This window comes from Microcaecilia unicolor, chromosome 2 (assembly GCF_901765095.1).
Source record: "Microcaecilia unicolor chromosome 2, aMicUni1.1, whole genome shotgun sequence".
Classification (NCBI taxonomy): domain Eukaryota; kingdom Metazoa; phylum Chordata; class Amphibia; order Gymnophiona; family Siphonopidae; genus Microcaecilia; species Microcaecilia unicolor.
The window spans coordinates 385,745,746-385,773,609 of NC_044032.1; the positions used below are offsets into that span (position 1 = coordinate 385,745,746).

At 42.7% G+C, this 27,864-nt stretch overlaps 1 protein-coding gene and 1 long non-coding RNA gene across 3 annotated transcripts in view; one reads left to right on the top strand and one right to left on the bottom strand.

The window, feature by feature from the left end:
• The window catches only part of ANTXR2 (ANTXR cell adhesion molecule 2), a 437,579-nt gene that overhangs the window by 264,807 nt on the left and 144,908 nt on the right, over positions 1-27,864 (bottom strand). For both annotated transcript variants that reach the window (XM_030190557.1, XM_030190556.1), the window contains exons 9-10: positions 26,446-26,541; positions 12,218-12,287 (exon numbers count right to left, since the gene is read on the bottom strand). In XM_030190557.1, coding sequence (XP_030046417.1) covers positions 12,218-12,287; positions 26,446-26,541 — 166 coding nt within the window. The remainder of the gene's footprint in view (positions 1-12,217; positions 12,288-26,445; positions 26,542-27,864) is intronic.
• Positions 748-22,713, top strand: LOC115461036. The gene is made up of 3 exons (XR_003940654.1): positions 748-877; positions 13,596-13,601; positions 22,703-22,713. It is a non-coding gene; the product is annotated as an uncharacterized LOC115461036 (long non-coding RNA).

Consider the following 27,864-nt stretch of genomic DNA (forward strand, 5'->3'; position numbering starts at 1 on the left):
CATCGTTACAGAATACACTTAGCGAGCTGTGTGCCTAAATTCTAATCAGTGCCAATTAGTGCTCATTATTACTTGTTAAGTGCCATTATCAGTGCTCATTAGATTGTTAAGCCAATTAAGTTACACACCATGTTATAGTGGAGGAGTGGCTAGTGGTTAGAGCACCGGTCTTGCAATCCAGAGGTGGCCAGTTCAAATCCCACTGCTGCTCCTTGTGATTTTGGGCAAGTCACTTAACCCTCCATTGCCTCAGGTACAAACAGATTGTGAGCCCTCCTGGGACAGAGAAATATCTAGTGTACCTGAATGTAATTCACCTTGAGCTACTACTGAAAAAGGTGTGAGCAAATCTAAATAAATAAATAGAATCTGAGCCGATTTCAGTGCCTAAATGTAAGCACACTATATAGAATCCGGGGAGTAAGCGCACAATAATTTTTTTTTTTTCATTTTTTTTGCGGGGGCATGTCAGGTGCAGAGAATAGGTGTGGATGCACTAATCAGCTAGCATGCTGACATTACTGTATGCAAACTGGTTAGCATGTCTATATTGCAGGAGCTCTTCACGCCTCCTAAACAGGAGGTGGTAAATGCTCCCGTAGTCATTTTTGTTTAATGGCCGCAGGCTAATGCAATTTACAGCCACACTAGAAATGGGCTTAGTGTGCGGGAAAGACCTGTCATCTCATAGCGTAGGTTAGTTAAAAGAGTCCCTTGGGGGGGTCTTTTACTAGGGCATTTTAGCGTGCGTTAAAAATAGGTGCGTGCTAAACGCTAAAGACGCCAATGTATTCCTATGGGCATCTTTAACATTTAGCGCGCGCCTATTTTTAAGACGCGCTAAAGCACCAGCACACCTAAGTAAAAGACCCCCTTAGTTCAGAAATTATGTACACAATAAAGAATAATGTAAAGGCCTACTTGCCAAGAATCATCCTTTGCAACAACATTACAGAGACGATATTTTACATTAGTACCTAATTTATTAACTGGTGTTAATGTGTCCATATGTGTTAATGTGATTTCATGCATGTTAAATAATGGAAACCCCATTATTTTCTCAAGAGCCTGCTTACCACCTGCTTAACTTGAATTCATTGTGTAATGTGCATTAACGTGCATTAAATCGTTAGTTTTTTTAATGAGGCCCTTAATTTGCAGTTCTGATATATTGAGTCGTTGTATCTTTATTAGTCGCCCACCTGCTCCAATAACAATAGGCAACAGTGCTATTTTTATTATTCGAGTCCATATTCAAATGCTGCGATCAGTGTGTTTTTCAAACACTGGCCCTGGTGTTTAAATCTATTCCACCTATTCGGCACCACTATCCAGCTAGGAAGTGGCACTGAATATACATGAGTATCAATTAGGCCTTATTAATATTCAGTATACAAACAGCAGATGCATCGATATAATCACACACCATAAATATCTCTGCAGTTTAAATTCTCCACTTCAGTTTTTTTCTGATTAACGGACCATCAGAGATGATCTTCCACTGAGATAACTATCTCATTTTATGGAAGTAGGTATAACACCTTATATAGTCATCAGTCCTTGTGAAATTTTTTACTATTTTAAATCATTTTAACTGTTTTCACTCCATATTCCACTTTTTCTTGATTCATCACTTAGGGGGTCCATTTACAAAGGCGTGGTTGGCTCTACGCGCGTGCAGTATGCACCAAAATGAGACCACCACCGGGCTAGCACCCCCCCCCCCCCCCCCGGTGGTAATTTCATATTTGGTGCACCCATACCGCCGGGACAAATTATTTTTTAATTTCCTACCACACACGGCATTTCCGGTGTTAATCAGCAGTTGGCACGCACCGAGCGGTCACGTGTCCCTTACCACTAGATTAATGGATAGTATTAAGGGCCCTAGTAAAAAGACCCCTTAATAATTATCATCTTTCACATTTATGATTTCATTGCTTTTTTCTAAAAAGTTAAGTTATTATCTTCAAATTCTCTTCCAATGGGGATTATGTGCCGACACATGATTCGCCTCTGCTGTTTCAAGGCAGCCCCCTTAAACTGCACTGTGCAGAGAAGGGCGACAAAAATGATAAAAGGGATGGGACGACTACCTTATGAGGAGAGATTAAGAAGGCTAGGACTCTTTAGCCTGGAGAAAAGGCGGCTGAGGAGTGATATGATAGAGGTCTACAAAATAATGAGCGGGGTAGAGCGGACAGATGTGAAGCATTTGTTTACACTTTCTAACAATAATAGAACCAGGGGACACAAGATGAAATTAGAATGTGGTAGGTTTAAAACAAATCGGAGAAAGTTTTTCTTTACTCAGCGCGTAGTTAGACTCTGGAACTCATTGCCGAAAAGGTAGTGATGGCAACTGGCCTTGCTGAGTTTAAAGGGGGTCTGGACAGATTCCTGAAGGAAAAGTCCATTGTTTGTTATTAAATTTTGGGTTTTTGCCAGGTTCTTGGGGCCTGGATTGGCCACTGTCGGAGACAGAGTGCTGGGCTTGATGGACCTTTGGTCTTTTCCCAGCGTGGCAGTGCTTATGTACTTATGCATCCTGCTCTTCTTAGTCAAAATGGCTATTTCCGGCGCTAGAAAAATATTTTTATTTTTGTAGCACCGGTGTGCACCCGGCGGTAATCGGGGCGGTAATTCCAGGTTAGCACAGGAGTCCTTACCGCCACCTCAATGACTGGCAGTGAATGCAACCCCTCCCCCCCCCCCCCCCCCCCCCGCGAAATGGGCGTGCCGCATGGCCATTTCTTTAAAAAAAGAAAGACCTGCCTTTTACTTGCTGCGGTAAAAGGGGACCTCGGTACGCATCAAAAACACACACCGACAGCAGCGCAGGCCCCCTTTTGCCACAGCTTCATAAAAGGACCCCTAAGTGATAAAACAAGAAAAAGTGGAAAAATGGAATGAAAACAGGATGGAGTTGGACCAGAGGGCAGCTACTAACGTGGTCAGTGGTCTTTGTCATAAAGCGAATGGGGACAGACTTAAAATCTCAATATGTATACTTTGGAAGAAAGGTAGGAGAGGGGACATATGATAGGGACATTTAAATACAGGAGGTGAGTCTCTTTTAATTGAAATGAAACTCTGGAACGAGGGGACATAGGACGAAGGTGAAAGAGGATAGACTCAGAAGTAACCTAAGGAAATACTTCTTCATGGAAAGGATGGTGAATTTGTGGAACGGCCTCCCAGTGGAAGTGGTAAAGATGAAAACAGTATTTGAATTCAAGAGAGCTTGGGACAAGTACATAGGATCTCTAAGGGAGCGATAGGGAGAGTAAATGGCATGGATGGGCAGACTGGATAGGCCATATGGTCTTTATCTGCCTACATTTTCTATGTTTATATGTTTCTATGTAAGCAACACATTGCATAATTGACTGCCAGAATTCACTGCTTACTTACTTTTTTTACCTTGCTCTTTTATTTTATATGTTTCTTGTAAAAACTTTTTTGGACCTGGCATGGTCCGTGTTTAGGCGCCATCAATTTCTATGAGGACAAACTTCGGTTTAGCGCACCACTGATAAGTGCAAGATTCACTTATATGCATGGTTTAAGACCGCTCCTCTACAGGAAAGACTCCGCATAAGCGCACGCACGGAATATGGAAGCCAATTGGCACGTGACAACCAATGAGATTTAAAATTTAACGCCCCTTTAACTGCCACAGGCAGAATAAGCGAAAAAATGTTGTTAGAGTGTACACTGGAGTCGTCGTCGTCACGCAACTTTAAGACTTTAACACTGGCTGAATGAATAGAAGTTCTTAAAAAATTAGAAAACAAACAAAGTCAAACATCTATTGCTAAAGAATATGGTGTCAATCCCAGTCAAATTTCACATATCTTGAAGCAGAAAAACCAGCTTCTGGAAGATTGGCAAAACAATACAAATCCACACCAGAAACGAAAACGGGCAGGAAAAGATGAGGAGGTAGAAGATGCTCTTCTTCGGTGGTTTTCTCAAGTCAGGAACAGACAGTTTCCTGTCAGTGGTCCACTGCTTATGGAGAAAGCTAATCAGCTAGCTGAAAGTCTTGGACTAACTGAATTCAAAGCCACTGTTGGATGGTTAGAAAGATGGAAGGAGAGGAACAACATAAAATTCAAGAAACAGCATGGTGAAAAACAAGATGCTGATGACTTTGGTACAGAAAATTGGGTTGTTTCAGTTCTTCCTACCATCTTGAACGAGTTTGCACCTCGTGACATTTTCAAAGCTGACGAAAATGGTCTCTACTGGCGAGCGATTCCTGATGGAACACTTGCATTCAAACATGCCGAAACTACTGGAGGTAAAACATCTAAGGACAGACTGACAATCCTCCTTTGCTGCAATATGGATGGGAGTGAGAAGTTGGAACCCCTTGTCATTGGAAACAGCAAACAGCCCCGTTGCTTCAAGAAAGTTAAGCGACTTCCTTTGTCATACGAGGCTAACGCAAATTCATGAATGACTGGGGAAATTTGGAAGCAGTGGCTAAAGAAGTTAGACACTAGAATGCGGGCACAAAAGCGTCAGATTTTGCTGCTTTGTGATAATTGTGCTGCACACAGGGATGATGTCAGGTTGTCTAACATCAAGGTGGTCTTCCTGCCACCAAACACTACCTCTCTGATCCAACCTATGGATCAGGGCATAATAGCCAATTTCAAACAACATTATCGGGTTCTTCTGCTACGTCGTCTGATGAGCCTTATGGATGACCAGACTGCAAAGGATAAACATGCTGTTGAACTGGCTCGTAATCTATCACTATTGGATTCCCTACATATGCAGAAAGAAGCCTGGAATCATGTTACACAGGCAACCATTGTGAACTGCTACAAGAGGGCAAGCTTTGTTAGGGATATGGAGAGGGACAAAACAGATGCAGCTGTTGCAAACGCGTCAGATGAACAGGCTATTGACATCCCAGCCGGTGTTACTGATGAGGAGTTTCATTACTACGTAGCTGTTGATTACGATCTACAAACAGCTGACGACAGCACTGATGTCCAGATATGCGCCTACACGCAGGCAACGGCTGATGATGAAACAGAGGATGAAATGAGCAGCGAGGCACATGCTGATGAAATTCAACAACCTCCTGTCACTTTTGCAAGGGCGCTGGAGAGTCTGAACACTGTGGAGGCCTATCTGGAGGCCACTGGATGTCAGTGCTATGACAGTTTCTACCGTCTGGCAGATGTAGTCTGTGGAACTCACAGACCCAAGAGTGTACAGAGGACTATGACTGATTACTTCAAGTAAGCCTAACGTCAGTTAATGGAGACTGTATACTGTACGTATAATAAACAGTACTGTACATATGTTTATCAGATATCAAGCTTCTTTTTTGGGTCACAACGGTTAAGTGCACACTCCAGTTAACTGCACGTATTTCTTTGGTCCCAGACCCTTGCACTTAAGCGGATTGCACTGTATTATCATTGTGGTACCCAAACAGGAAGCTTGTCTTTATTGTAACAACATTCTGACCCCAGACACAGGCACTTGCCGAAACATGGGCCGTGTCAGGTTCAATAAAAGTTGCTTCCTCTGATTTCTGGCTCTGCCTGGTTGTTCCATCTGCGGCCTACTACACTGTTTTTGCTCTACATTTGGTTTATGTTGCTGTTTCCCTCCTGGTTTGCTCCTTTTTCTTTGTAAAATATTTGTTTACTCAAGGTCTCTTCCCAGCTGAGAGGGGTTCTATAATTTTAACCCTTGTTCCTAAAACTTCCTCAGGCTCATTGAGTGACGTTGCCAACTACAGGTCAGTTGCTTCCATCCCCTTATTGGTCAAGGTGATGGAAGGAATTGTAGCAGCCCAGCTCTCTGACTAGCGTTCCAGCTTTCGTCTCCTGCACATGTCCCAGTCTGCTATAGTACTGAAACTGTTTTAACCACTTTAGTTTCTGCCTTCAGGTTGGAAATTTGTTTAGGCAACAAGGTCCTGGTTATGCAATTTGACATGTCAAGTGCCTTTGATGTGGTGGATCATGATCTTTTGTTAAATTTACTAGACCAATTTGGGATTTGTGAGAAAGTCTTGTCCTGGTTTCAGGGCTTCCTGAAGTCTAGGTCTTACAGAGTAAAAATGTCGGACGCATTATCATTGCCTTGGTCTCCAAATTGTATTGTGCCACAAGGCTCAAGCCTATCTCCAGTATTATTTAATGTTATGATGGCTCCGCTAGGGGGAGACTTGAGTCAATAGGATTCCATTCTTTTATCTATGCAGATGATGTCACTATTTACATATCTTTTCGAGTGACATCTAGGGAATTCTATATAGGATTAAAACTGGCCTTGATTTAATGGAATCCTGGGCCTCTGAATTCAGGCTAAACTTAAATCGGGAGGAGACTAAATTTTTGGTAATAACTAATCTGTTTGACCATGATCCCTGCAGCAATTTATCATTGACTGTATTTCTTATCCTTTGGAGTCTACTCTAAAAGATTTAGGGGTTATTGTTGATCGGCACTTAACCTTTGAATCTCAGGTGTCTTGTGTGGTTACTAAATCTTTTAAATTACTTTGGAAGCTGAAGCGCATTAGGCCCTTTTTTCAATTGATATTTTCAGATTACTTGTCCAATCTCTTGTTTTGACCCAATTTGATTATTGTAATTCTATCTATGAAGGGTATAAAGAATGTATATTAAGGAAACTGCAAACTGCCTAAAATACTGCGGCTAAACTTTTCATGTATGTACCACGCCTTGATAGGGCTACTCCTTTGCTGATACATTCGCATTGTCGTCCCATTAGGGTAGGATTACCATATGGCTCCAGAAAAAGGAGGACAGACTGAGCCAGTCTGGGTTTTACTTCCATTGCTTTCGATGGAAGAAAAACCCGGACTAGATCAATGTGTCCTCCTTTTTCTGGAGCCATATGGTAACCCTACATTAGGGCCAGGATTGTATTCATTTCAAACTCTGTGCTCTCATATTTCAGATTTTGTATGGTATTTCCCCTGACTACATGTTGCCCCTTTTTACTTTGCCTTCTCACAATTCAATCTTTGGTGCAAGACATTACCTGCGTCTTCATTTTCCTACCTGTAAGAAAGTAGTTTATAAATCTATATATTCAGCTACTTTTTTATACCAGGTACTAAATGGTGGAATTTCTTGCTGAAAAATATAAGACCCCAACATGATTATTTGGTTTTTCGTAAGTTTTTAAAATCTTTTCTTTTCAAAAAATTTCTGTCAGTTGATCCTGGTGCCTAATCTCCCCCTTCCATTCTCCCCATTGTGCTTTATTATTGAATTCTTTATATATATATTTACAATTCATTCCTTATTGATATGTGTGGGTTTATGTATTTTGTTTCATATTTTGTAATGACTTCTTTTTAGCTTGTGAGCCACATTGAACTCAAAATTGTATGGGGAAATGTGGGGTATAAATGTCATCCTCATTGTTGAAAATGTTCCAAACAGTTCAGAACACTGCCGCGAGACTCATCCTAGGAGAACGACGCTTTGCACATGCCGAACCCTTGCGTTTCAAATTACACTGGCTGCCTGTACAGGAGCGCATTGCCTTTAAACTCTGCTCCTTGACCCATAAAATCATCTACGGGGCTGCCCCGGATTATATGCACCCCTTGATCGACCTTCCGCCCAGGAATGCCAATCCTGCTGCTCGGTCCTATCTTCATCTGCACTTCCCGAACTGTAAGGGTGTCAAGTACAAGAAGATCTTCGCCTCGTCCTTCCGCTATTGGAGTCCTAAGCACTGGAATGCTCTCCCGCAACACCTTAAAACTCAAGCCGACCACACCCTCTTCAAGAAGTTGTTGAAGACCTACTTCTTTGCTAAGACCTATTCCCCACTCTACACCGCTGACTGATGGACCCTCCCTGACCTTTACCCTGCTAGTTTCACCCTGTTAGATGCTTTTTCCCCCCCTGTCTACTCCTTGTATACTTTTCTAAGTTTCCTATTTTATAATTTTATTTAACTTTTTGTAAGCCACATTGTGCCTGCATGAGTGGGAAAATGTGGGATATAAGCGAACCATAAATAAATAAATAAATAAATAAATCCTATATAATAATTCTCACCTCCAACGTTCTGACTTGCCTGGGACCGTGGCTCATTCCGAGTTGGTCTGCTAGGCTCCATAGATCAGGCTGACATCACTGTAGCCATTATGATGTCAACTTCAGAACCCGGGGAAAAAAATACATGCCTCACAGCTGAACCATGTCCAGAGGAGGGTCGCTGGATATGGGTGGCTGCAGGGGGGGCAGGGAATAGAGGAGGGTCGCTGGACATGGGTGGCTGCAGGGGGGGCATGGGAGAGAGGAGGGTCGCTGGACATGGGTAGCTGCAGGGGGGGTAGGGGGTCGCTGGACATGGGTGGCTGGAGGGGGGCAGGGGAGAAAGGAGGGTCACTGGACATGGGTGGCAGGAGGGGGGGCAGGGGAGAGAGGAGGTTTGCTGGACATGGGTGGTTGCAGTGGGCGCAGGGGGAGAGGAGGGTCGCTGGACATGGGTGGCTGCAGGGGAGCCAAAGAAAACCTTGCTAGCGCCCGTTTCATTTGTGTCAGAAACTGGCCTTTTTTACTAGTAAATAAATAAATGGCTGTTTGAACTGTACATGCTGCAAACTGCCCATGCATCTCCTGCATCCTTGTGGGTATCTTACACGAGGGTTCCAGGTTCAGTGAATCTTCTGTAAATATTTGGTAAATTGTGCGTGTATTGACTTGAGTGTCCCTTTTTCTACCTAAACCACCTGTGCAAAATCGGCCTTCACGCTTCTTTTCTGCCCTCACGGACAGAACAAGTGTGAGAAACTGAACCTTCTTCCCAATCAACTCTACAAAAAGTTGCTATTTATTGCCATGTAATAATTGCAAGACTGAGAACTTCATTTTAATTTAATTTATTTTATATTCACATTTATAGACCGCTTAGCCATGAATATAGCTCAAGGAGGAGAAAAAAGGATCATGATCAAATACCTGTATATGAATAACCACCAATAATTCTAATATTAACATCACATATCATAAAACTACAGAGAAAGTTTGCAGAAACCCAGCTCTAATTAAGGGGCCCTTTCACTAAAGAGCGCTGAGCCCTTAATGCAGTATTAGCATGGGAAAATAGGATACCACAAAATGCTTTAATGCACCACGTGAAATCTGGGCTTAGCGCATGGGAAAGTCTCACGTTTGAATGTGTTCAGCCCAGACTTCCAGGCACTTTAGTAAAAGGGCCCTTAAATTTGGTTATAATTATTTTTGAATAACCATGTCTCCAGCAGATGATGAAATTGCATATAACTCTTTTAATGACCTAAGTCAAAGCAAAGAGTTCCAAAACTCTGGTGTTATTCCATCAATAGGTCTTTTTTTTCCAAGTTAACAACCACAATTCTGGGACAATTGGCAACTTACTTTAAATTGATCTTCAGATTGTAAACAACGGGATGGTGAATACCAACTACCCAAGTGGCCATATAATTAGGCACCAGGCCATCTAAGATCTTAAAAATAAATAACAAACATTTGAACTCTAGTCTAGCATTGATCGGTAACCAATGACGAGAATCATATAAAGGGTTAATCTATGACATTTGGAATCTCCCTTGGATCATCTTTGACATTACATTTCACAGCACCTGAAGACTACTGTTGACAAAACCACTACTGTTCCTCTAAGCCTTGTTGACAAAACTGTCCATAAATATTCTTTATTAGAGATTTTGGGAATCCAAGACCAGATAGGAATCTAAGTAAACACCTAATAATTTTAGAAGTATCCTGATGTTTAAATAGCAACATTTATACCTCTGGAGAGGCCAAGACAATTAAAAGCCATTTTAGAATGGGGCCCTTTAACACATCAGACGTCAGGAAGCCATGTACGTCCAGATGGCAAGACAACATGGAGAGGTCAGGGAGAGTGTGGGTAGGACAACAATACAGAGATGAATTCCCTATAGTGGGAATCCTGAGATCAGAATTTACACCTGCTCTGAGGTATGACTAAGTGCCTGCTTTAGGAGTAGCAGTAAATTCCAAAGTTCCGGGCAGTGGCGTAGCCACAGGTGGGCCTGGGTGGGCCGGGGCCCACCCTCTTAGGGCTCAGGCCCACCCAACAGTAGCACACATTTAGTGGTAGCTGGTGGGATCCCAAGCTCGGCCAGCTGAAGACTTCCTCCTGATGGTAACGAAAATGCTACTCTCCATGATACCGGCACCTGCTTATGTTCAGTTTTCAGCGCATGCCTGCTGCAGACTGCCAAGGTGGAAAGATGCATTTTCCCACCAGCTGAGATATTTTTTGGGTGGTGGTTGGGGGAGGGGGGAGAATAATTGGTGCCCACCCAGTTATTCCCTAGGCCTACCCAAAATCTGTTGTCTGGCTACACCCCTAGTTCCGGGTCCCATAATACTAGCATTATCCCCCAATAACATTCAACCACCCTTTCCCACCATAACAGTAAACCTTCCATCACACCTGATGCCCCCTCCCCATGACAGTTACCCCCTAATCACACCTGGGACCTCCCTTGCCATGACAGGAACCCCTGATCACACCTGAACCACCCCATGACAGTAATCCCCCGATGCACGACTACCCCCTGCTATGACATTAAGTCCATGAAGAACAAAGACCACCCAGATCTTCCCTCTACCCTCAGTTGGGAAGGCCCCCGGATGGAGGTACAAGCATCCCCCTGGAGCCCAATACTTTCAATAACACCTTTCAGTTATAAGGCCACCCACCTCCCACTCACCTGACCCAGACCCTGGGTTTACTGGAAGTCCTTGATGGGTAGCTGGGTGGAAGCGAGGCTCATTCGCTCCTGGCTCATGGCCTGCTGGCATTCAAAATGGCTGCCAAAACCTCTAAAATCATAGTATAAATGCCAGAGGCCTCAGCGGACATTCTTGATGCCAGCAGCACCTGAAGCAGGAGCGAGTGGGCATTGCTTCTGCCCCACTACCCACCAGGGACCCCAGGTAAGCCTAGGTATTGGGTTGGGAGTAGGGGTGGGGTAGCTTGTGACTGGAAAGCCATTATTGAGGCCCTTTGGCCTCAGAGGGTAGGCTGTGAGTCTGGTGGAGGAGGCACATGTCGGGCTCATGCCCACATGTGGAAGCCTTCCTTGCTGGGGGCAGAGAGGTCCAGGTTGTCTTTGTGCCTTGAGGGGTTACTGTCATGATGGTGGTGTGGTGGATTTTGTGATTCTGGGGGTTTACTGTCATGGCAGGTAGGGATTGGGTGTGATCATGACTGAAGGTTGAGTATTATAAAGGATGGGTAACGCTAGGGAGAAAGTTAGGAATGCTATCAAGGGGAGGGTGGGGAAGCTGCCATCAAGGAGTGGGGCACTGATGCTGGAATCGGCAGCTTTTGCAGAGGGAGCAGTGATTTTAGAAAGTTGTTCATATGGGGGGGGGGGGAGTATGAGAAGTATGATTTTTTTCCCCCACATCCGGCTTTCAATAATCAGTTCTTCCTCTAGGTGTGAAGGGACTGGGACATACTGCCCTGCTCCTATTTTACAAGAGCCCAATACATTGACACAGCCTCTGGTAAAATTATATAGGAATTCCACATGTCCTGGCTTGGAAATTTGAATTCCCCTCTACACTTCATTTGTAAAATGCCACTCCACATCTCCCAACTAAACAAGGTTTTTATACCTGAAATGGCTGGGGAATTACTCAGTTTAATATACTTTTTTTATCTCCAGCTCATATGATTTTTGTTTTCTCTAGATTTAATTTCAACCCATTTTTTAAACCTAAAAGACACCAAAAACACTGAGATCAGTTCTTAAACCAGCCAGGAACCCAAAAGCTCATACCCGTTATCTTCAGTACATATCTCTACTTTGAGCAAACAATGCAGAGCGGACATCTCTATGCTAACTGTCCAATTTTCAGGTCCCTTCCTACCCCAACACCAAAGATATACCAAGATCATCTCGTGATGTCCCAAATGTGTATGAGATGTCTGATAAGCAATGATCTGTCGCACGTTCAAGACACAAGACAAACCGGTTTGTTACAGCTAGTGGTTTGAAACTGATTCAAAATCTGATCCTACAGATGAGGGAGAAGGTATTGAAAGAATGAAAGGCAGCCACTGACCATAACTCCCAGGCACGAGAAATGCAGGGTGGACATGCCTACATTTCTCCAAAGTAAGTAAAATAAAGTTCTTCAATGAATACTTACTCTCCAGCCTCATGAAGAACTGCTGATGGACAAATCATATAATCAGGCTCTACCGTAAGTGGCTTGTGATCTGAAAAAAACAAATTATCACGGAAGCTTGTTAGCTTGCATGCTTTCTAAGGGATCCAATGATCAACATTTCAAATATAAAGAAATTCACAGTTTTTCTCCAGGAAGCTGGTTTCACGTGGAGGGGCATAATCGAAAGGGACGCCCAAGTTTTGCTGAGGAAGTCCTCGCAAAACGTCCTGGTGGAGGGGCGGGGAAACCCATATTATCGAAACGACGTCCATCTTTCGTTTCAATAATACGATCGGGGACGCCCAAATCTTGACATTTAGGTCGTCCTTAGAGATGGTCATCCCTAGGCTTGGTCGTTTCTGATTTTTGGCGATAATGGAAAACAAGGATGTCCATCTCAGAAACGACCAAATGCAAGCCCTTTGATCGTGGGAGGAGCCAGCATTCGTAGTACACTGGTCCCCCTGACATGCCAGGACACCAACCGGGCACCCTAGGGGGCACTGCAGTGGACTTCAGAAATTGCTACCAGGTACATAGCTCCCTTATCTTGTGTGCTGAGCCCCCAAACCCACTACCCACAACTGTACACCACTACCATAACCCCTACGGGTGAGGGGGGCACCTAGATGTCGGTACAGTGGGTTTCTGGTGGGTTTTGGAGGGCTCATATTTACCACCACAAGTGTAACAGGTAGGGGGGGAAGGGCCTGGGTCCGCCTGTTTGAAGTGCACTGCACCCACTAAAATTGCTCCAGGGACCTGCATACTGCTGTGATGGACCTGAGTATGACACTTGAGGCTGGCATAGAGGCTGGCACAAAAGATTTTAAAAGATATTTTTTGAGGGTGGGAGGGGGTTAGTGATCACTAGGGGAGTAAGGGGAGGTCATTTCTGATTCCCTCCGGTGGTCATCTGGTCAGTTCGGGCACCTTTTTGTGCCTTGGTCGTAAGAAAAACAGGACCAGGTAAAGTCATCCAAGTGCTTGTCAGGGACGCCCTTTTTTTTTCCATAATGGGTCGAGGACGTCCATGTGTTAGGCACGCCCAAGTCCCACCTTCGCCACACCTCCGACACGCCCCCATGAACTTTGGTCATCCCTGCGATGGAAAGCAGGTGGGGATGCCCAAAATCGGCTTTCGATTATACCAATTGAAAATGTGGGATACAAGTGAAATAAATAAATAAATAAATTTGGGTGACCCTGTGAGAAGGATGCCCATCTTCCAATTTGTGTCGAAAGATGGGAATCCTTCTCTTTCGAAAATGAGCCTGAGAGTATCCAAAACAGACCTATACAATATTTCTGGGATAAGCAGCATAAAATGTATTGAACTTTTTTGGGATCTTGCCAGGTATTTGTGACCTGGATCGGCCACTGTTGGAAACAGGATGGTGGGCTTGATGGACCTTTGCTCTGTCCCAGTGTGGCAATACTTATGTACTTATGACATAAGTCATAAAGTCTGCTAGTGGCGGTGCTAATGTTGTTATATTTTTCATAAGAACATAAGAATAACCACACTGGTTCAGACTAATAGTCCATCAAGCCCAGTATCCTACTTTCAACAGTGGAAAGTCCAGGTCACAAGAACCTGGCAGAATCCCAGATAGTAGCAGCATTCCATGCTACCAATTCCAGGGCAAGTCGTGGCTTCCCCCATGTCTGTCTCAATAGCAGACTATGGACTTTTTCTCCAGGAACTTGTTCAAACGTTTTTTAAACCCAGATACACAAACCGCTGTTACCACATCCTATGGCAATGAGTTCCAGACCCTTACTAGTGAAAACTATTTCCTCCTATTTGTTTTACAAGTATTTCCATATAATTTCATTGAATGTCCCCTAGTCTTTTTACTTTTTGAAAGAGTGAAAAATGGATTCATTTTTACCCATTCTACACCATTCAGGATTTTGTAGACATCAATAATATCTTCCCTAAACCATCTCTTTTCCAAGTTGAAGCACCCTAACCTATTTAGCCTTTCTTTATATAAAAGGAGTTCCATCCCTTTTATCATTTTGGTCACTCTTCTTTGAACCTTTTCTAATTCCGCTATATCTTTTTTGAGATATGGCAATCATAAATGAACATAATACTCAAGGTGAGGTTGCATGATGGAGCGATACAGAAGCATTATAATATTCTTGGTCTTACTTACCATCCCTTTCCTAATAATTCCTAGCATCCTGTTTAATTTTAGGACAACAACACACCCTGGGCAGAAGATTTCAATGCATTGTCTATAATGACACCTAGATCTTTTTCTTGGGTGCTGACTCCTAAGGTGAACCCTAGCATCAAGTAACTATGATTTGAATTATTCTTCCCAATGTGCATCACTTTGCATTTGTCCACAATTAAATTTTATTTGCCATTTGGATGCCCAGTCTTCCAGTTTTCTAAGGTCTTCCTGCAAATTTTCACAGTTCGCACGCATTTTGACAACTTTGAATAGTATTGTGTCATCTACAAATTTAATCACCTCACTTGTCATTCCGATTTCCAGATCATTTATAAATATGTTAAATAGCACCGGTCCCAGTACAGATCCCTGTGGTACTCCACTATTCACCCTCCTCCACTGAGAAAAATGGTCATTTAACCCTACCCTTGGTTTTCTGTCCAATAACCAATTCCTAATCCTCAGGAGTCTCTCATGAGGAACTGGAAGCACTTTGTCTAAAGCTTTCTGAAAATCTAGATACACTACATCAATGGTTCCCAAACCTGATCCTGGAGGCACCCCAGCCAGTCAGGGTTTCAGGATAGCCACAGTGAATATTCATAAATCATCATCAGCTGAGTAAATATCTTTGTCTAGCTACACCCAATATCATATGCAATGTTAACTATTACTATCTACTTAGTATATCACAATCTCTTTATTCAAAATCTCAAATGTACATAAAAATACCTTCCCACAATCTTAATCATACACTCCTCCCATTCATTCCTAAAAAACAAAATATATAAAATAATAAAATCCCTCAATCCCCAGAATTTTACAAGTCACCTGTTGTAATGAATAAACACATATACTTATGATGCTCTGTATTAAAGTTCAAAATCTTCAGTCTTGTTGTCTAAGAAATTATATCAATAGTGCAAGGCTCCTTCTTCTTTAACAAACGCCACCAGAAATATCAAATCAGAATGCTCATGCAGCTTTGCTTTGTGAACTCCAGCAGATGAGAGCATTATACTTGCTGCTACTGTTTCATCCACAGGCAAACCAAGTCGCCTCCGATATATTTATTTATTTATTTGGATTTATTTACTGCCTTTTTGATGGAATTCACTCAAGGCGGTGTACAGTTAAGAATAGATCAAACATGAGCAACAGGCCATTACAGTAGTACAAATATTCAAAAACAATACAAATATATTCAATATCCACTTATTTTTTTATTCAAACCTTTCATCAGAACAGTGTAAAGCTGAAATTGAGATGCAACAACAGAACTGCACACAATACTCAAGGTGAGGTCACACCATGGAGTGATACACAGGCATTATGATATTCTCTGTTTTATTCTCTATTTCTTTCCTAATAATTCTTAGCATTCTGTTTGTTTTTCAGCCACTGCTGCACAGGGAGAAGACTTCAACATATTGTCCATGATGACACCTACATCTTTCTCTCGGGTGGTGACTCCTAATTTGGAATCTAGCATCATGTAACTGATTTGGAGTATTCTTCCCAATGTGCATCACATTGCACTTCTCCACATTAAATTTCATCTGCCATGGGATGCCCAGTCTTCTAATCTCAAAAAGCCCTCCTGCAATTTCTCACAGTTCATAAGCAATTTAATAAAAAGTTTTAATAAAACTTAGCATGTTTCAGATCCATCTAAACTCGTATCACAATAAGATTTTACCAACTTGAACAGATCTTATTTTAAATCTTTTATTGTTGGTAAAATCTTATTGTGATACAAGTTTAGATGGATCTGAAACATGCTAAGTGATATCACAGATCTTTTGGAGTTCCAAATTATGCAGCATTAGGCTTCTTCTGATCTTCTAGAATGTCACCTTCTACACCATATTACTCTAGCAAAATGTGGCACAGGACACAGCTAATCGTGGTCAAAGGGTAGTAGAACAGAGAGGTGGTGGCAAAACCAGTATGGCTGACTTGTCAGTCCAGGATGTCATGCCACCCTTTAAAAGAGTTTCAGAAATATTTACAGTGATTAGTGGAAAGATGACCTGGAGCCTTTCCTGCTCAAGCAATGCTTGCATTCAAGAGCATCTCAAGCACTGTGCCTTGCAATAGTAGAATAACTTCACTGGTCATTTCAGCAGCAGTTCATAACAGATTTAACAGAGCTGTAGGTTTGGCTCACTCAGCAAGTGATTCTCATTAAAGCTAAAAGTGAGAATTAAACCTTAAGGGAACAATTTTTATTCTTTTCCACTATGTCCTGTGTTTATGTGGTTAATGGGGAAAAAACAAACAAACAAAAACAAAATCAAACAACAGAAGATTTGGTCTTACATCACAAAATCTGAACCATGTTCACAGATGCTCAATTTCAGTTAAGAACTCTGTTTTAAATTAATCAGATTTTTTGAAGGACTGCTCTCAAAAATTAGGATAATGCTAGGCAACCTGTAAGTTTCTCCAAGAAAACCCTAAAACAGTAGATTAAAAGGGAAATACTAGGAGTCTGAACCCCATTTACATACATCTCTGTCCAGTTTCCAAATTCTAGGCCCCATTCTGGAATTAGAATCCAGTGATGCAACAGTGGTTTCTGGCCAATCAGATGTGATTGATGTCACAGTCAGCACAGAGGCACATGTTCAAAGATCTGCCGGTAACCACCACACTGACAGTGGACGGACCTATCCCCATTCTGAATAAGTTGATAAATTCACAACAATCTTGCACAACTGCTTCTTTTTTGATTTCCTTGTTTTGCAGACACTCCCTTCTTCGTGAAACCCACTAAGGAGGTAATTGCAGCGAGGTTAACCATAGCCCAAAACTGGAAACTCCTGAAGGCACCCAACTTTGAAAAATGTATGTGGAAGTTGCACTGTTTAATAGATGGCAAGACTAGCGTATTGAGATGGGAGAAATCAAATCAATTCCAGGGCTCCCCTATGCCCAGTGGATGGATCAGAGGAAGACAGTAGGGCGAAGTACTTTGGGGATGGGGTTTATGAGGAAGAAAATGTGGGTGCCATCTGACGAAGTGGAAAGGATGAAAAAGAGAAGGGATGGGAGGGAAGAGGGAGTATTATAATATTGTATAGAGAGTGTGGGACTGTGTTAAGTTCCCACAGACCAGGCAATGAGGGATGGAGGGTGAGGTCTGACGAGAAGGGGGAGGGATGAGGATGGGGGATTGAAGGGGAGGGGAAAGGTCAGAGAGGGAAAATTCAAGAGATGTTAAAGGTTAAAGGCTAGAATAGTTAAATAAATACCTTATGAAAGGCACCAGAGGAAATTGGAAAGTAATGGGATAGGAAGCAGTGTTCTATTGTGGATTAAAAACTGGTTACAGATAGAAAACAGAGAGTAGGGTTAAAATGGTCAGTATTCTCAATGGAGAAGGGTTGATAGAGGAGTTCTGTAGGGTCTGTGCTGGGACCGCTGCTTTTTAACATATTTATGAATGATCTAGAAATGGGAATAACTAGTGAAGTAATTAGATTTGCTGATAACAAAAGTTATTCAAAGTTGTTAAATCGCAAGAGGATTGTGAAAAATTGCAAGAGGACCTATGAGACTGGGCGTCTAAATGGCAGATGACGTTTAATGTGAACAAGTGCAAAGTGATGCATGTGGGAAAGAGGAACCCGAATTATAGCTACGTAATGCAAGGTTCCATATTAGGAATCACCGACCAGAAAAAGGATCTGGGTGTCATCACTGACGATACGTTGAAACCCTCTGCTCAGTGTGCAGCAGCGGCAAAGAAAGCAAATAGAATGTTAAGTATTATTAGGAAAGGAATGGAAAACAAAAATGAGGATGTTATAATGTCTTTGTATCGCTCCATGGTGCAACCGCACATTGAATACTGTGTGCAATTCTGATCACTGCATCTCAAAAAGATATAGTGGAATTAGAAAAGGTGCAGAGAAGTGTGAGCAAAATGATAAAAGGGATGGGACAACTTCCCTATGAGGAATGGCTGAAGCGGCTAGGGCTCTTCATCTTAGAGAATAGATGGCTAAGGTGAGTTATAATAGAGGTATATAAAAGAATGAATAGAGTGAAAAGGGTAGACATGAATCACTTGTTTACTCTTTCCAAAAATACTAGGACTAGGGGGCATGCAATGAAGCTACAAAGTAGTAAATTTAAAACAAATCAGAGAAAATATTTCTTCACTCAACATGTAATTAAACTGTGGAATTCATTGCCAGAGAATGTGGTAAAAGCAGTTAGCTTAGTGGGGTTTAAAATAGTTTTGATATCTTCCTAAAAGAAAAGTCCATAAGCCATTATTAAAATGAACTTGGGAAAATCCACTGCTTATTTCTAGGATTAGCAGAATAAAATGTATCGTACTGTTTTGGGATATTGCCAGGTACTTGCAACCTGTATTGGCCACTGTTGAAACAGGATACTGGGATGATGGACCTTCGGTCTGTGCTAGTATGGCAACGCTTATGTTCTCATGTTCTAAATATTATAAGTTATTTGTTGTGATGATATGTTTTCATGGAGAGAAACAGTCACAATATTGGACTGAATGGGGGCTTAAAATGTGAATGGAACTATGTGGTCTTTTGCTTTATTTGATAAAAATAAAGAAGCTACTGCAGAAAAAAAATGCCATATTACTGGTCCTATCGCTCAGGTATCAAGTGTTGTTCTGTGATGCAGATCGTCCCCTTTGATCCCTGCATCATACTTTCTACTCCCCAGAGAGACACACATGAAGAATGCTATGTAAGCAACGTTCACAGCACGGAAAAGGGCAGTCCTGAGGCAGGGGAAGACAAGGAACCCCTCCCCCAATGACATGCCCAACCACCAGAATCCTAAATGACATATCACCTGCTGAGTGCTGTCAAAAGGCCAATGAGCTCCTGCCATGCTCTCTTTGATGAGGCATACTGCTTTCCCTGAGGTCTGGCATCCCAAGCAGTTACCCACCTTGTCTACTCCTATCAATGACACTGGCATTGAAGTCATTGATTAACCACCTACTAGTACAAAGAGAGGCAACGATTGCAAAGGATAAAAGAAAACAAGACAGCAGACCAACCCCCCCCCCCCCCCCAAAAGGTATATATTCTTTAATTATAAGGTTCAAGGTAAATAGATCATACAAGACCCAACATGCAGTGCCGTACCGAGGTCTAATGACACCCGGGGTGGGTCGCCGCTGCGCACCCCCCCCCCCCCCCGGGTGCAGCATGGCACACACCCCCCTCTGGAGCGAAACCCCCCCCCGGACCGCATTCTTACGTGCGGGAGGGCCGATCCGCCCCGAGTGCACGTTACTCGGAGCTGCGTCGGCCCCCTGGTTCCCTGCTCTCTCTGCCCCGGAACAGGAAATAACCTGTTCCAGGGCAGAGGGAGCAGGGAACCAGCGGGGCCGGCAACCCCCGAGCGCGTGCACCCGGGGCGGACCGCCCCTCCCGCCCCCCCCTTCCTACGCTACTGCCAACATGACCATGTTTCACAAGTCAAGCTGCATTAGGGGTAAAAGCACACACATGTGGCTGGGAAAAGATCAGCCTGTCACATCTACTTTTCAGTCATCAAATGTACAACCAATAGAATCAGTGGCATTCCTTTAAAATAGCAAATACCAGAGAGGCTCTTCTTACAAAAGAAACACAACAAACAAACAGACCCCAAATCCAAATAAAAAACCCGACGTGGTCCACATTTTGCCCACCAAGGGCTGACTCAGTCATATATGACACAGACTAAGCGGTGCCTTGCATGTAACTCTGTGCCTGATACTGCTCACCGTGCACTATGAATAATGTTCTGAGTTTACAGCAGCGTTTGCTGCCCGTCACTGTCTGTGTCATATACCCTTGAGACAACCCTTGGTGGTTGAAACAAGGACCACGTCAGACTTTTAATAAAGAAGACTTTTTTTATTGGAATCTGGATCTGCGATGTTTGTTTGTTGTGTTTCTTTAAAATATACAGAGATTATGAAATGGAAATCCATGTAGTGATCTGTGTGTGTGTTAAAAGAACACCACTGATCCCGTTGGTTGTAATTTTTGATGACTGAAAAGTGGGTGTGGCAAGCTGGTTCTTCCCATCCATTTGTTTATACTTTCATCCATGATGCAGCCTGACTGGCAAAACATGGCCATATATAGTCTTTTATGACTTATTTAATTTTAAACTTTTAATGTAAGTATAAAACTTTTTTACGCTGGTCTGCTATCTTATTTGAGCCTGCAAATAGGTGGGAAAATGTGGGATACAAATGCAACAAATAAATAAATATTACTTGGAACCATGATTGCAGGGTTTGGAAGGAACCTTGTTGCATGGCCCCCCCCAGCCCGGAACTGTCAGGGCAATGTCCCAGCTAGATATGCTGAAGGGGGATATAAAAGATGTAGGGCCCCTTTTACTAAGCTACGTAAGCATCTATGTGTGCCCAACGTGAGCCAAAATGGAGTTACCACATGGCTACCGCGTGGCCCTTGCGGTAATTTCATTTTTGGCGCGCGTCCGCTACACGCACTTTAAAAAAAAATTTCTGCCATGTGTCAGCTACGCGTGCCAAGTTGCATTTGGCGTGCATAGGTCACTGCCTGGCTACCATGTGAGACTTTACCGCTAGGTCAATGGCTGGCGGTAAGGTCTCAGACCCAAAGTGGACACACAGCAATTTTGATTTTGCCGCATGTCCATTTTCAGCAAGAATTTTTAAAAGGGCTTTTTTACAGGTGCACTGAGAAATGGATTGGCACGCGCCCAAAACCCGCACCTACACTACCGCAGGCCATTTTTCAGCGCACCTTAGTAAAAGGACCCTGTAGTTATTAATGAATACTCATTGTGCAAGGTTCCAGCCCTGTTTCCTACTGAGTTGGAAGAAGCAGTTGGAAACTACCAGGCTAAATAAAAATAAAAAAGTCCACATTGGTTTTCATATGAAGCATGCAACATGACTCAGCATGATGGCAGCAATTCTATAAATGGGCACCTAAGAGCATCCTATTCTATGAAATAGTGAAGTCAAAAATGCGTACCTATAATTTAGGTTGTGTACTACCTTGACTGAGTTTAAGAAACATGCTGATATAAAGCGAGATTTCGTGAAAAGGGATATCCAGAGAAAGCTATCAAGCAAGCTTATTTGTGAGCCAGGTTTGCTCAATCTTTTAATTCAAGATTGAGTGAAATGTTTAGAAGTAGAGAAATTGATCTGTGTACTTCCTTTTTTCCACATTGGTTTCCCGTTTTGCTTGGTTGATCAGACATCATTGGCACATTCTCCAACTGAGTCCAGCCATTACAGAGTTTCCTATCATAGCGCTATCAGCAGGGTAAAACCATTGGTGAGCATTGTGCAGCTCAGAGATATTATAAGCTGCCTATGGGAGAGACTGTTTTTAAACATACATCGTGTGGAAAATGTCAATGGTTCGCCTTTACAGTTTCAGGATCTACTTGGAGAGATGAGAGATCTGGGATGACGATTTATGCCCGCTCAAATACAACATATAATAGCAGCAATGTGATTTATGTAATATGCCCTTGTGGATTGATCTACGTGGGGTATAATAGTCACCCCATTAAGCTTTGCTTAAATAAGCACATGTCCTGGATCAACACAGAAAATTTGCAAGCTCCTATGGTTCAACATTGGTTGGATAAAGATCATCTTGTTTCTGATCTTTCTACCCTCATCTCCCCTTACATTCCCGCCCGTAACCTCCGTTCACAGGATAAATCCCTCCTCTCAGTACCCTTCTCCACCACCGCCAACTCCAGGCTCCACTCATTCTGCCTCGCCTCACCCTATGCTTGGAACAACCTTCCTGAACCCTTACGCCAAGCCCCCTCCCTGCCCGTCTTCAAGTCTTTGCTTAAAGCCCACCTCTTCAATGCTGCGTTCGGCACCTAACCCTTACCGTTCAGTGAATCCAGACTGCTCCAATTTGACTGCCCCTATCGGACCAACCGTTCACTTGTCTATTAGATTGTAAGCTCTTTGAGCAGGGACTGTCTCTCTTTGTTAAATTGTACAGCGCTGTGTAACCCTAGTAGCGCTCTAGAAATGTTAAGTAGTAGTAGTAGTAGTGATCTGAGATGGCGTGTGATTGATCAAGTATCAGAAGGATGGGAGGGTGGCAACTTTGAGCGGCGACTGAACTTCAAAGAACAATATTGGATCTTTCGTTTGGAATCAGTGGCCCCAAAAGGACTGAATGCTGAGCTTGAGTGGATGATGTTAATTTGAATTTGGAGTTCTGATTGGTTGCATGGAGTGTCAGCTGACAAGTTACAAAAAAATATACAAAGGGTTCCTTATGACGCCACCGCCGTCTTGACTGTGGAGTTAACAGGAGACGGTTGGATTTTGTTACATTGAACTGTTAAAGTTATATTTAAATTTGCATTTGTGAATTTTCTGGGGAAAAAAAATATATATTATTTATTTATTTATTTTTAATAGGAGCGTTTCTTGAGACAGCATCTACAAAATACGAGTCACGTCAGAGTACAGTTCCCTAGCCAATTTCTTCTTTGAAACAGATGAGATATTTTTATAAATGATGATGAAAGGATTGAAGCTACATAATTTCAGTGAAAGTTTTGAAAATATTGACCTATGGCGATTGAGGTGTAATTAAATCTTCTTGGTGAAGGTTTGGATTGTGTGAGTGACACCACTGAGGTCACAAAAATATTTTTAAAACATTTTTAAAACACGCATATATATGTAGGACATTGATTTATAGTGTTGGTATGATGTATGCTTATAATTTAGGCATGAACATTTACGCCAGCCACAGAGATGGCGTACAGGTGTGGGCCTAAATGATGGACATATGCTGTGGTGATCAGTGAAAGGGCAAAGACGGTCCAGGTGGGATAATTAAGAGCAATACTCCCAGAGCAGAAAGAAGGGGAAAGGGGCAGTTGAAGGAGCTACAATAGCAGTAAGAGAACTAGGCATGACAAGGCAAAACTCTTCAGGACCAATGTTTTCTCTCATTTTTGCTGGCCTATGTGTGCATGAAAAACATTTTGGGGGTGATATAGAGACCACGAGAGGGAACCTGGCTAACTCCTGCAATTGGCGGCTAACCAGAAATTCAATGCTGGAGCCGTATCTTGAAACTGGTATTGAATTTCCAGTGTTTTTTTGGCTCCTAAAAATATAGCCGGTTAAGCCGATATTCATCGGCAGACCAGCTAAGTTACAGTGGCAAAAGATAGATCTGCTATTTACACAGGGCTATCTGGACGCTAATCTTAGCCGGTGAGCCAATGAATATTGGCGCTGACTAGCTATATCAATCAACATAGCCGGTGACCGGGCTAGTCACTAAACCAATACAGCAGAATACTAGCGCTTAGCCAGCTTAAAACTATTTAACCAACTAGGACTGTTCCTGGCTGGTTAAATAGTTTTAAATATTGGCTGGTCTGTGTGCAAGGTTTCAGCTTCAATGTGTGCGGTATCGCCTATGTTCACAATAAAGAAAGCCAGCAAAAAGTTGATGCGCACAGTTACTAGGGTTGTGTGCTCCCTTCCTGACCTGTGTGCATGCGCACATGTGCACAGCTTAGAGAGAACACTGCTCAGGACAACATCAATTACAGCAAAACTGTCAGGCCAACATCAGTTCTCCCTAGGCCTCTGCAGTGGGAGGAAGGGAGAGAAAGGGTGTGTGGCCCAACCCTAGAGAGGGAAGCTCAGTGAGAGCAGTCAGCTGCTGAGCAAGGCATGCAGGAGTCACTAAGGCTTGGCCTGGCTGATCTGTACAGTGAAAAACAGGACTGCCTGTTGGAGATACCTGTTAATGTTTAACTGTTGGGAACAGTCAGCAGCTGAACAAGGTGTGCAGGAGGCAATGATGCACAGTGAAAAAATGTAAATGAATGAAGAGGGTGCCTATGAAGATGTGGGGCACATTGAAACTATTTTGTTTAGCCTTCTGAGTTTATCACATGGCAAATGCGGTGTCACGAAAAGTATAGAATATTTGGAAGCTGCTTAAACAGATAATTCCTGATGGTACGATAAAGCGGAGGAAAAGAAAACAAGATGTGGATTGAATGTGAAAGCTGCTTCAACCATGCAGAGAGTAAAGAAGGAAAAAAAAGTTTTAAACCAGCATTTTTGGTAGTGTGGTGCATTATTAATTAAACCCTGGCAGAAAATCAGAGGGCTGACTCTAGCTACAGAAACAGCCTGGAAGCAGTCCAGCATCACTATGCACTTCGGGGACACTGAACTGAGAGAAGCCCAGAGCATTTAAAAGGACAGTGTCACCAAAGCTTTCTGCCCAGGGGAATGATGCAAGTCCGAATGGGCACCAAGTGTGAGGGTGGGCCTTCAGGAGAATATCTTATGTTTTCTTTTTGGTGGATCCAGCTTTTTCGAGTTTTATCACTGATATACTGAATGCCATGAACTTGTTTTGACAATGATCTGTTCAATCGTACTAACACTGTTTTGCAGTGTAGGGTTTGTGGGGGTGGAGGTATTAGGAGGGGTTTGGGTTGAATTATAGGTGGAGCAGCATTTATCTATTTAATCTGGGGGTTGGAGAGAAGGTAAGGATGGAGTAAGGGGGATAAGGAGGTTGTATAACTTAACGGTATAAATTTAGAAATGTTTATTTGATGATGTTTCTATTGTTCTGCATTTGGTGTTCGATAAAATCGTTTAAACTTTAAAGGGACAGTATCACTGCTAGGAGCTTGACTAATCCCGTGATGGAGTAATCAAGAACAATCGAAGAAGAGAAAAAGTCTCTGCAGATAATCAAAATCATAAAAAGAGCGGTGACGACCCAGAGAGGGACACCGAGCCACAGAAGTTCCACAAAAAATAGTTTATTCAAACCAGATGTACAGCCAAATTTGATTATACAGCTGGTTTGAATAAACTATTTTCTGTGGAACCTTTATGACTTGGGTCTCTCTCTTGGTCCTCAGCACTCTTTTTATGAGGTGGAAGCAATTAAGTTTGTTACAAGGTCTTCCAAGACACAGGATTGCTGGCAATAAGGATACTGCAGAGTGAGGGAGACAGATCCACTACCAAGGTGCACCAGAGAGGGTGCTATGCATCATCGCACATAGCTTATAACATTCTGTAAGTTACTTGTGTATGAGCCCACCCACGTTCCACCCAAGTGTACACCTACTTGTACAATATGTATTATAATGACATATGAACATAGGTGGCACATATCTGTTCATGTATACTTTATAGAATTGTCCTGCACATGGACAAGTAATGCTCAGACATTTTGGCTAAGTCTAAGTCTATCAATTTTTGATATACCGCCTTCTATTGAAGCACAAACCAATGTGGTTTACATATATAACTATTCAGGTACTTGCACTATCCCAGATGGGCTCACAATCTAAGTATATTGTACCTCGGGCAGTGGAGGGCTAGGTGACTTGCCCAGGGTCACAAGGAGCTGTAGAGAGAATTGAATCTGGTTCCCCAGGATCTTAACCCACTGCTGACTGTTAGGCAGCAGTGGGAATGGAACCTGGTTCCCCAGGTCTGCATCCTACTGCACTAACCATTAGGCCACTCCTCCACTCCACTCCTCCACTAATGTCTCTCAAGGCCAAACTACTGCTTCTTGCATGAATGGTCTCTGTGAAACTGAGTCCATTGTTTCTACCTGAGCACTGTAGAGGTGAAGTACCCCAAAATTTCAAACAGTATTTAAAAAAACAGAAGCCACATCACCTGCAGTGTGATCAAATGTGTCAAGGTGTTAAAGCCAACGTGATCTTCCTATAACGTTTTAAAATAACACCAAACATGCAGCATAAAATCCAATCCGTCTCCTTTGCTAAAACCTTTTTAAGACTCTAGGCAGTCTTATATTCGGAATGGGAATATTTGTCTACAAAATCTAGAACATTCTGAGACTGTAGTTATTGAAAACAAAAAGGTAGATACGGACTAGTCTGTCTCTAAAGAGCTGGATCCATACGGATGCTGTTTTAATTCATCCAGTCCTCAGGCATTTCTTGGATACTTACGAACTGTCGTCTTGTTTACAAAGTAGGTGCAGGTAACACCATCTGCTTTCCTGCCCATCAACAATCCATTTCCTCGCAGGACAACCTGAAATTCCACTGAATGAAATAATAATAGTGAGAATCAGAATCATTCATAATTACTTAAAACAATAATTGGACAGCCTGCATGTCTCAGGTGTGTCAAAACAGGGAAGCCTAAGGCGGCAATAACAAGCCACTTTGAGCAAAAGTGAGAGAGTGACTTTTCTGTACAACATCTGCAAAACTGGAACTGTGTTTCTCACTAGCAAAAGATGAGGAGACAAACGGGGGAAAAGTATTCAGGTCATTTACCAATAGTGCATGCAAATACTGTTCACATGCATTATTTACCGCAGGGCCCACTGCGACCGTAAATGAATCCCTTAGAGGCATATTTTCAAAGCAGTTTGGGAGGCTAAGTTCCATAGGTTTCTATGGAACTTTGGGAGGCTAAGTGCTTTGAAAATGAGCCTCTTAGTGAATCAGACTCTAAGTAAAAGACACATGGAAAATTACCATTTGACTGCAGGATAGTAACATTTGTGGCATATAAGTTCTATTATTAGTATAGATCAAGGGTGGGCAACCACAGTCCTTGAGGGCCACAACCCAGTCAGGTTTCCACAATGAATATGCAGGAGATTGAAGTACTGCTTCCCTTGTATGCAAATCGATCTCCTGCATATTCATTGTGGAAATCTTGAAAATCTGGCTGGGTTGTGGCCTTCAAAGACCGGGATTGCCCACCTGTGGTATAGAATAGATGGTTAATATGGGCCCAATGTTCAGACCGTGGAAGGGAGCCCGGCTAACTCTCGTGGTTAACAGTCAGCCCAGATATTCAATACCAGGCTGTTTCTGGTGACCGGCATTGAATATGCGGGCGTTTTTTGACCAGTTAAATTTAACCAGCCAAGCCAATATTCAGCGCTGGTCAGTTAAGTTTAAACTTGCCAATAGATATTCCTTCTATTTCAGCCGCCAAACTATGCCAGTGATACACTGAATATTACCAGATAGCCAATTATATTATGTGATCTCCCGTTGAATACTTACGGATAGCTGGTTAAGTGCCATTTAACTGGCCAGGAGCAATTCCTGGCCAGTTAAATGGCTTTAAATATTGGGGAGTATGTTATCTAACTGATCAGTATTCAGCGGCACTTATTCAGATAGGAGCTACTCTGGGGCGGACTGACCAATGGGACAACAGGACAGTGCCCGATTGCCCACAACAGTAGGAGGCCCATTCTCCCCTAGCCTTCATTTGATAAAAGGTTAGGGGCCCCATGTCCGTTATTGCCCAGGGGCCCAGACCACTATCAGTCCACCCCGGGAGTCACTCCTACCTGGATAACCACCACTCACCAAGCCCATACCTAGATTTTCAGAATTATC